Below are 11685 nucleotides of genomic sequence, written 5' to 3'. Positions count from 1 at the left end.
TTACTTTAGTACTCTCTGGCAGTTCTCTGAAGTTTCTCTACAGCTTACTGTGCTCAATAATTACTCACATTATATACTAGTGTCACATAATTACTCTATTACTCTATTGACATTACTCTAGAACTACTCTAACATTACTTCAATGTCACTATGTTCTACAGATTTAACTATCACATACTCTAGAATGAACATGAATTTAGAGTTACAAAAACATTACATCAAGATTCATTTAACATCTAACATGTTACTCAGAAATAACTATACTACTTCAAACTGTGTTCTAGCATTACTCACATCTTAGTCTAGAGTCACTCAAACACTGTAATATTCTATTAAAATTTCTCTAGATTCTATAAATATAACGTTAATCTAACGTTCCTCCAGTGTTACCATGTAACTAATTACTACATGTTACTATTACATAACGCATGGTTTAACTGCATTTCTCATATAATATCATTACTCTCGGAGTGTTGTACTGTACATTACTCAGTCTTACCTTGCTGTAAAACATCTCGTCTCCAAGCATGTTATCCAGCTCCACGCGAAAAAGGTCATCCCTGTCACACACACACACACACACACACACACACACACACACACACACACACACACACACACACACACACACACAGACAGAGCAAAGCAATAACTCATTAAACAACCCACTGAGCGAATGTGATAATTAAAAGCGAGCACCGGCTTCACACAGCGTGCCGAACACACCTTCTCAATTCGTATCTAACTCTTCCTCATTGGGCTTTATTTAAACTTGTGATGGCGGGATCTGTGTGTCTGATGTGTGTCTGTAACAACGCAGGAAGAAACACATCTCAAAACCACAAACGGTGCGCAACATAAATGTGGCCAAGACTTCGTGACGAAACGAGGACATGGAGCAAATGATAGCAATTATTCTGATAGACATCGATCACATGACAAGGGGGTGACGGCGAGCAACAATTCAATAACGGGTGCGCGCACACACACACACACACACACTGTTACAGTGGTGACAATAAGGAAGTAAATGTAATTTGTTACTGTATTTAAGTAGCTTTTTGGTATGTTACTGAAGCATTTCCACTTAGGGAGACTTTTACTCTAACTTCACTACAAGTCAAATATCTGACTTTTTACTCATCTACATTTTGCGAAATTAGTCGTTCCTTTTTATTTATGAGGATAAAAACTTAACTGGCGCTTGGTGGAATCTACTTATCACCAACATACAGTTCAACAGCAAGCAGAACATTTTGAGGAATAAATGATGGAAATAAACTCCTGACTCGAACTCGCCACAACACACGTGGCCTTTTTTTTGTTTTAGTTAAAAGAAAACATTGATAATAGAAACATTATAGCCATAATAAAAACATAGTACTTTGGTTACTAAAGTGCAGTTAAAGGCAAATACGTTTGTACTTTTACTTAAGTGAATGTTTAAATTGAGCACTTTTACTTTTACTGGAGTCACATTGGACTGTATCCGTTTACAGTCCAATTCTACTTTACTCAAGCACATGCTTTGTGTACTTCTTCCACCCCTGCACTGTTCTAGTGTAATGTAGCTGTAATCAACAATGTATTGACAATGAAAAGTCCACGAGCTGCTCATTAAAAGCAAAAAACCCACGATTTTCGGATGGGACAGTGGACGGGATTGTGAGAACATTGCTTCTCGTTTTCTAACCACACACACACACACACACACACACACACACACACACACACACACACACATACCTCGAAGTAAATGTAATGCAAAGCGACACTGCGATGTTGTAACCCGAGGCCGAGCGCTTAATTACGACGAGCGGCTCGTCTCCGAGCTCCTGTTGTGGCGAATCCTAACATCAGTCCTGCCTAAAGGAGCTGAACTGAGTGTGTGTGATTTAATGAGCTCCTGCATGTATAACCTCAGCCCCTGTGAGGCTGCCGAGGATGATGGGAGAATACCCAGTGTCCTCGGCTCTGGTCTGCACTTGTGTATATAATTTAAAAGTTTCTCCTCAGCTGTCTTTCTTTCTTTTTCTTTCTTTCTTTCTTTCTTTCTTTCTTTCTTTCTTTCTTTCTTTCTTTCTTTCTTTCTTTCTTTCTTTCTTTCTTTCTTTCTTTCTTTCTGTCTGTCTCATGTGTATGTGTGATTTAATAAACTCCTACACATATAGCCTCAGCCCCTTTATCTTTCCCCTTCCATGTCTGTCCCCCAACTCCATTTTTCTCTTTATGTCTTTCTCCCTTTTATCTCTTCATCCACATTTTTTTTGTCATCTTACTTTCTCTCCATCCTTCTTTCACCTTCCCTTACTGTCTAAAATCCTCCCTTTACTGGCCTTTATCTCTTACACTGATTCTTTCCTTCGATTACCCTTTACACATGTGTACTGAATGCAATCCCTTTTACGTGCGGAACCTGGTTGAACTCATATCGAGGGAGTGAATGAATGAAGGATGAAAGGAATGAAGACATTTCTGTGCTGAAATAAGTATAACAGTTAAGTAGAACATATTAAAAAGTTTTATATTAATGTGAAACACACACACACACACACACACACACACACACACACACACACACACACACACTTACATAAAGTAATATACACATCTGTATTACTCAACTGGGGTCTAACAAATGTAAACTGTTTAATGTAATTCATTCATTTATTTCGTTAATTTGATTTGTGCCAATTTAATTATTTATTTATATATATATATATATATATATATATATATATATATATATATATATATATATATATATATATATATATATAGTCTTGTGTATATGGTGTGTGTGTTTGTGTGTTTTTTGTGTGTGTGCATGGTGTATATGGTGTATATGGTGTGTGTTTTTGTGTGTGTGTGTGTGTGCATGGTGTATATGGTGTGTGTGTGTGTGTGTGTGTGTGTGTGTGTGTGTGTGTGTGTGTGTGTGCATGGTGTATTTTTCTGTGTGTTCATGGTGTACATGTTTTGTGTTTGTGTGTGCATGGTGTATATGGTGTGTGTGTGTGTGTGTGTGTGTGTTCATGGTGTGTGTTTGTGTGTGCATGGTGTATATGGTGTTTGTGTGCATGGTGTATGTTTGTGTGTGCATGGTGTATATGATGTGTGTTTGTGTGTGTGTTTGTGTGTGTGTGTGTGTGTGTGTGTGTGTGTGCATGATGTATATAGTAAGTGTGTGCTGATTTATTAAGTCCACTGAAAACATTTTAATAAGTCCACTGCAGAAGACTGACGGGACACGTCCCGATGCCTCCATGGTGAATAAAATGCAGTGAATGTGCCCTTTGTAGCCCTTACTGGTGCCCCTGTGTTATACAAAAACACGAAGTGCCCTCTAGGCTGCACTTACGGTGCTGAATAAGTGCCGCGTTGCCCTTCAGGGTTCCTCTACATGTAAAGGAACATGATGAAACACGGCGGGTGAAAATGAAAGCGAGCTCTGATCTCTATAGTGGATTCCTTTTTAATAAAAATAAAGAGAAGTAACAGCTTAATGACCTCCAGATGTCCTTGTGTGTTTTACCCCAGGCGGCCTGTGTTCACCCCGGGTAACACACTACTGGTACAAATGCCTATAAGTCAGAGACAAATCAAAGTCCCAACAGGGGAAGAACAACATTTTGAGATCAGACACGAGTGTTACAGAGAGATGAGCTCTTCTTCTTAGCAGTGTTTAAACCTAAAACCTCATGTCTAATATAGAAAGAAGAGATAAAGAGAGAGGGATAAAAAGAGAGAGGGAAGAACAATAATGAAGATAAAAATTGCAGTGTCAAATGTATATTCTGAGAGTTATGTTTAATGGGTGGCAAGCATTTTATGTGTGTTATGTGTATATATGTGTGGGTGGAGCATCGTGTGTATCCTGGGTGTAAAATATGTTTTGAACATGTTGTGTTTACTGTGTTGGTGTTGTGTGTGTGCCGGTATGTGCTGTGTGCGTGTTCTATGTATTGTGTGGGTAGTGTACAGTGTGTGTGCTTTGTGTGCTGTTTGAACCATATGTGCTTTGTGTGTAATGTGTGTTGGGTGTACACTATGTGTCCTATATATATATATATATATATATATATATATATATATATATATATATATATATATATATATATATATATATATGACACATATTACACACACACACACACACACACACACACACACACACACACACACACTGACCATCCACACCATACACATTATACACATACAATACACATCTTGCAATCACACCATGCAAACACACACACACACACAAACTCATCATATACAACATACACAGTATATTCACACCATACACACCCCAAACTCAACATATACAGACCACACACACACACACACACACACACACACACACACACACACACACACACACACATATTCATTTGTATTCATATATTTATATATATTTTTGAATGTGTGTGTGTGTGTGTGTGTGTGTGTGTGTGTGTGTGTGTGTGTGTGTGTGTGTGTGTATGTGTGTGTGTGTGTGTGTAATATGTGTCATGTGTGTGTAGGGTAAAATGTGTGTTGAGCATGTTGGGTATGTGTGTTTCTGATGATAATTCTGATATTTCGATTGATGATGTTAGCTTGCACTGGTAAATCTGATGAACGGTTTGGTCTCTGTAGGAAACTCAGCTCTTTGGAGACGCTGTCTGACCCGGAGTGACCTCAACGTGACCACCAGGCGACCCTCAGTGACCTCTAGGTGGCAGGTCGCTGAAGGAATGTGCTTAGTTTCACTCCTAAGTGGGGTTTTAATATCGGATCTCTTAGTAGAGGTCTTTCTCACACACACACACACACACACACACACACACACACACACACACACACACACACACACACACACACACACACACACACACACACACACTCGGACCCGAACTGCCCGGTGGAGAGATTAATGTACGTGTCCCCGAGCTGGGAGGAAAGCTGATTATTAACGCAGGAGGAAACAGAGGCCTGAGTGTCACCGCTGTGGGTCATGTGACTGTTTTTACACAACTTTTTTTTACTGTTTCTAAAAGATTTTTACTGATGCATGGCAGAGCACGAGGCTGAGACGTCATAAATTACACACAGTTCTCTCAGAAATACCTTTTTCCCCCCTACATTTCAGCATAAAATATTTATACACTGTGTATTCATTTATATGCTTCTTTATTTTCAAACATTTTTATGTATTTATTTATTTATACCCATATTTGTTTTTATTTATGCATATATTTATTGGTATTAAATAAATTATATATATGCATATTTAGGTTTATTGACTTATTGATTTATTTCCACACATTTACATATTTATAAACATATTTGTTTTTATTTATGCATTTCTTTATGTGTTTAATTACTAATATGCATTTTGATTTCTTTGTCTTTATTCATAAGCACAGTTATAACTTTTCTATTTATTTATTACATTATTCAAGTGTATTTGTGAATTTATTATGAAAAATATAAACACTAAATATTAATGTATGTTTCTAAAAAAAATGACATATTTTCTATTTATTAAAAGTGTATTCATGTGCGCATCATGATAAATATAAAAACTAAATCTCAAAATGTATGTATTTTGTAGGAAAAAAAAACGGATAGACAGAATATTTAAAAAAATAAATTATTTAGAGATTTAAATTATTTATAAAATTATTAATTAAGTTGTATTTGATCGGGTGACAAAATCAACAGGGGAACAAATCATTATTTCCCCCCCTGTATATAAATAACTGCTTAAATATGGAATAATTAATTGATAATAATCAGTAATAAATAATACATTATTGTTTGTTTGTTTGTCTTCTCTGCCTTGATGTTTGCTGTCTACCGGAGAAACACATCTGATCTGTTTCTATTTGATCTGACAGACTTTCCAATCCGATAGAATAACGTAAAACACAAATGGGCATTATTTTGACTTTTCTACAAATCTGTCCATATGGAAAAGTCACTCCCTTCCTGAGAGAGCCGAGCTGGGATGTGTGGGGGAGCTGAAAACTTTATGATCGCACAGCATTGGTGTGATTAACATCTCGAGCTATAAGTTCCCCAAACTAGCCTGAATTCCAATCCCTTTCCAATTCATTTTCTTTCGTGGCCTTTGAAGGGAGTAATGTGACAGAAGGTTGCACCCTACACACACAGTATGGAGGACTATTTAAGATTCTGATCTTGCTCTTCTGATCTCTTTATGATTCTGAGATGAATAAAAGTCATAACAGGTCATCTGTTTCTTTCTTCTTTAGTCTAATAAAACCCTCTCTCTCTCTCTCTCTCTCTCTCTCTCTCTCTCTCTCTCTCTCTCTCTCTCTCTCTCTCTCTCTCTCACTCTCTCTCTTGCTTTCTCTTTATCTCTCTGTAGGATATAAAAGTTTTTCATCTCCTTCTCTACATGTCTCCTGATCACTTTCTCACATTAAAATCTTTTTATCTCCGTAGTCCATAAAGGTCTCGCAATCTCTCTAATGCATAAAATTCCTAATCTTTCTTCTTTTTTATTCTCTGTCACTCCGTGTCTCGCTCTCTTCTGCCAAATCTTCACTTTGTCTCATTTTTTTCTCTTTGTCTCTCAGATCTTTGCATTTTTCACTCTTGAAGTCTCCTTGTCTGTCTCACTGTCTGTCTCACTGCAATCCTCTTATATACTCCTGTTGCTGTGTCGCTTCTATAACCCTGTCTATCTGCCTCTCTGTCTGTCTGAACATCTGTCTGTCTCAATGTCTGCCTATCTGTCAGTCTATTAGCTGTGTGTCTCACCATCTGTATGTGAGTCTGTCTGTCTGTCTGTCTGTCTGTCTGTCTGTCTGTCTGTCTGTAAGAACTTTTAAAACATACTTTTAAAATTTCTATTATTTTAGCCACTGCAAGAATCTATCTTTTAATCTCTCCCTCTTACTGTCTCTTTTCTTTTCATCCATCACTCTAAAAATCTCTCACTTTATTCATCACTCTCTCGCTCTCTCTGTCCACTGTAGCCCTCATTTATTCAGATGGAACTCATCATTAAACGGTGGTCTATAGCGGTGCGCTCTGATTGGCTGAGAGCAGTGAGGATACAGATTGTGTATTCTTTGCAGTGAATCAATGAACGGGACACACACACACACACACACACACACACACACACACAGCCATGCACACACTCACATGGTTCTGCTTAGCGTTTTAGTGGTTTTTAGCCCCGACTAAGTGACCCGGGGACGTCTAGAAGGCGGCGACGCGGGACGTTTATCGGCGAGCGCCACAGCGGGAGCAGCTTCAGCCATTTACCCGATTTATTATTGAGCTGCTCGCCGGATGAAGGGCCACATTTCCTGTCGGTAGCGGAGTCTTATTATTCCACCACAGCTTCCCTGTGGACCCCTATCGCTGCCTTTTCCATTAACAGGCTCTCCGAGTGTGTGTGTGTGTGTATATGTTTGTGTGTGTCTCTGTCAAATGGTCACATGACCTTTTTTCCTTTATACAGCTGTGATTATTAATTGCGATGGCCCTTTCGGAATTTTCCTCAGGGCCCCGTTATTAATTTTAGCTCCTGCGAAACAGAAAATGGATGGACTCAACTTTTGTGACCCCTCCCATGACCTACATGACCCCTCCCATGCCACACACACACACACACACACACACACACACACACACACACACACACATACACACACACACACACACACTGTAAACTGTGTCAGCTAAATAAATCCATCTATCAAACCTCCTTTCTGAACCGGAGTGATTATTTTTACAGAGCGAGCAGCAAGCCCATTTCAGACGGGGATTAATTAGGGAAACGTGTTTCGTCTGCCTCCCTTCCCACGACCCCCCCGATTCCCAAATAAACCTCAGGGTCCGTCTTTAACCTCGAACACATGCCGGCTTATCGTAATATATTCACTGTTCGGGATTTCTTACAAGCCGTGAAATGTTTACTTCATACCGTTTCGCTACTTCTTTTTTTTCAGGAAAAACCTGAGCAACTTTTCTTTGCTGTGGTATTATTTAGATCAGGGGGCGGAGCTTCCGGGGTGGTACGGGGTAGCAAATGCGACCCTATAAAAAAACCCAATGCCACCCCATCAGCCACGATGGCACTTGTTTCCCAATGTGTAAAATATACATTTAATCAGTTTCCTCAATATATTGGTAAATAATAGCAAGAAATCTTGTCTTTCTATTAAAGAGTTTTCAGAACAATCAACTCTTATGAACTGCTTCGTTAAATCAAACACTTCCAGTGCAATCAGCCTAATCGCCTAAAAACGCTCCACGTCCACACTTTCGTTTTTCACCGTTTACCAAAATCTACTAAAAAAAAACATAGTTTTTGAAAGCCTTTATTTTCACACTGCGTTTTTAAATTTATTCACTTTTCAAAAAGCTATGTTTTCGTTGACTAAAAACGCAACTGAAATTTGCATTTTAAATAAAGAAAACGTATTAGTGTGGAAATGCCCACAGTCTATATTTGGGGAAAACGGGGTTGGGGTTAGAGCTTTTATACTTACTTTCTATTTATAACAAATGTGAGACAAAGAATTCCTGATTACAGCGCATATACCACAACACCATGTTGAAATGGATAATCGGCAACTTTTTCAAAGTCAGGAATAAAGGCATAGATTCTGGCTACGATTATAAATGATCAACAAATTGTGGCAGGACGTGTGGAATTAAGTGTAATGCATGAGACGAGGTGAGTGTTAATGACGTGGGTGGCTCCTACCTGGCCGCGATGTAGAGCGTACGGTTGATCTGCAGGACTCTCTGGATGTGTAAAGGCTCCTGGTTCACCGACAAACCATGAGCTCGGCCGAGGAAGACCGGATACCTCCTTACGACTGGAGAGAGAGAAAAAGAGAGAGCGAGAGAGAGAGAGAGAGAGAGAGAGAGAGAGAGAGAGAGAGAGAGAGAGAGAGAGAAAGAAAAGGTTTGACTCTTTTGCACACACAGTGGAGGAAGAAGAAGAATATATCATATGTATAATATTAGGTTTTTTTTATAATAAACAGATTTATGATCATTATCATTACATTATTGATTATTGAATGTATACTTTATAAAAAAAAAAAAGTTTTATGTATATTATAAAACAACCGCAATAATAAAAATAATGATAATATTATGAATCCGGACATTAGGAAAGAGGACATTCAGAATGTGGACATTTGGGATGTGGACATGGAGAATGTAGACATGGGGAATTTTGACATTGGCATTGTAGATGCTGGGATTGTGGACATTTGGGATGTGTATATAAGGAATGTGGACATGAGGAATGTAGACGTCAGCATTCCAGATGCTGGGAATGTGGAATGTGTGGTAGAGGGCCAGCTGTAAAAAATACTGCTCAAAGCGTTTCTCTAGGGATTCAACATGTTCAGATGGACTGTGATGTGAGGAAGCATCCCCTCAACCTTGACTGCACTTCACACTGAAGTAACTCTCCACTCCACTCCTCATCTTCTCACTTTTCCCTATCTCTATCCCACACACATCTCTCCATCTCTCGCTCGATTTTACTCCCTCATATCTCTCTATCCGATAAGGTCTTTCCTCCAGGCCTGGCAGTTAGAACTTCTCTCTCACTCTCAATCTAAGGGATCAGCAGTTCAGATCACTAACCTGATACCTCATGAGCTGAAGGAAGTGGTGAGCCAGCTAAAGAATGCTGAGGCAGCTGTAGAAACCTGAGAACGCCAAGAAAGTCTAGGAAACTGAACAAAGTTGAGGAAGCTGAGGAAAGTCAGGAAGGTGAAGAAGTAGAGGATGCTAAGGATCGTAAGGAAGTTAAGGAAGCTGGAGAATGCTAAGTCAGCTGAAAGAAGCTGAGGAAGCCAAGGGATCTGAAGAAAGCCTAGCAAACTGAACAAATATGAGGAAGTTCGGGAAGATGAGGAAGTTGAAGAAGCTGAAAAAGTTTAGAAAGTCAAGGAGGCTGAAGAATGCTAGAGCAGATGAAGGAAGCCGAGGAAGCTTAAAAAACCTGAGAAAGCCAAGGAAACCTAAGAAACTAAAAGAAGCTAAAGAACTTGAGGAAGATTTAGGAAGAGAAGAGAAGTTTAGGAAGTGCAGGAATTTGGTTAGGGTGAAAAAGTTAAGAAACATGAGAAAGCCAAAAAAAGTTGAGGAAGACAAGGAACCTGAAAAACTTGAGAAAGCTGAAAGAGCTGGCAAGCTAAGAAAGCTGAGGAATTTGAGGAATTTGAGTGAGCTGAAAAAGCTTAAAAAACCTGAGGAATCTGAGAAACTCGAGGAAGGTGAAGGGGCTGAGGAAGTTGACAGACCTGAGGAAGTTAAGGAAGTTGAATTAGCTGAGGAAGCTGAGAAGCCTGAAAAACTTGAGGAAGCTGAAAGAGCTGAGAAACCGGAGGAAGTTGAGGAATTTGGGTAAGCTGAAGAAGCTGAGAAACCTGAGTATCCCGAGGACAGTGGGAAAGCCAATGAAGCCAGGGAACCTGAAAAACTTGAGGAAGCTCCGAAAGCTTTTTTTCCGATTCGATTCGATTAGAGTCATGGCAGACAGCTTACGCAATCACAACTCAAACAACTCGAGTGACACCTGACAGCGGACGCAGTTTTGAAGCACTGTTAGTTATTGCACGTGTGCACTCTTTCTAATCACTCGTTTAAGCACCATTAAGAGCAAACTAAATGAGGTCATTAACTCGAATGACTCGAGGCAGTCTGTCTCAATACGCCATTTGAGTGTAGTCTGCTAATTGAGTGCTTCAGGGTGCATTCGGGGTTCAGATTCCTCCACAAACGCGACTGTAGTGAGTCACGGTAAAACAAATGACACCAGAAGTTGAATATTCTGAACCACCGCTTTGAGGTCTTTCGAAGATAAATTTTATATAAATAAAATTATTATAAATTAAAAAAATTATAGAATTATTTATTATTTTATATACAAAGAAATATAAAAAAAAAGAATTTTATTTATTATATTATAATTATACATTTTTTTAAAGGGGTTCCAGTTTGTTATGAAGTTCAGACACACCCTACTGTAAGAATTAGATTTAATGCAGGATAATAAAATCTATCTATACAGCAAGCAAGTATTAAGACCTGCTTTCACAAGGCGCAACATGTTCTAGCAATAAAATGGCCAAATTTATTTACAGGAACTCACATGCTTCTTATTTTTTACTGAAAAAAAAAAAAACAACCCACTGCTGTCAAGAAAAATACCAGCCACAGTTTACATAGTGATAGCCCTATGAAGTGCAAAGGGGTTCACACCACTAGAGACTTCCGCATTCCTTTGTTTATCGTGTGATTGACTTTTCATTCATATCACCACCCTTGTCTCATTATTAGTCCACATGGTGTTTCATTCACAGCTGTCTCTTTTTCATTGTTTAATTTACGTCTGTATAATTAAACCTTTGTTTCTGTTGAATGTCGTGAATTAACGTGTTTAACTGCTGCCTTTATAGAGGCGTTTTTGTTCATCATTTTCTGTGATTTCGATGTTTTTAGCATGTTTTCAGTTTTTTCTTGTCGTTTTGTCCTCACACTGTTGTTTGCCGGTCGCCGATCCACTGGCTTGTTGTACTTATTTTAAAATTCCGTCTGCCATTTTGATTTGATTGATGTTTTTCGATGAATTTGTAGAATTTGGTAATTAAGCGGTTGTAAGTAAATATTGTCAAATATGTAGTTTAT

At 38.7% G+C, this 11685-nt stretch overlaps 1 protein-coding gene across 2 annotated transcripts in view; it reads right to left on the bottom strand.

Moving 5' to 3' along the window:
- Positions 1-11685, bottom strand: part of sema6bb (sema domain, transmembrane domain (TM), and cytoplasmic domain, (semaphorin) 6Bb) — a 112449-nt gene that overhangs the window by 41203 nt on the left and 59561 nt on the right. For both annotated transcript variants that reach the window (XR_014535817.1, XM_083554897.1), the window contains exons 3-4: positions 8738-8852; positions 500-560 (exon numbers count right to left, since the gene is read on the bottom strand). Coding sequence is in view for 1 of the 2 variants with exons in the window: in XM_083554897.1 (XP_083411023.1) it covers positions 500-560; positions 8738-8852 (176 nt within the window). In the remaining variant the exon portion in view is untranslated. The remainder of the gene's footprint in view (positions 1-499; positions 561-8737; positions 8853-11685) is intronic.

Source organism: Silurus aristotelis (genome assembly GCF_946808225.1).
Source record: "Silurus aristotelis genome assembly, chromosome: 11".
In the NCBI taxonomy this organism is placed as follows: domain Eukaryota; kingdom Metazoa; phylum Chordata; class Actinopteri; order Siluriformes; family Siluridae; genus Silurus; species Silurus aristotelis.
Note: the sequence above shows the minus strand (reverse complement) of the source record. Positions and strands in the feature narration are given on the sequence as shown.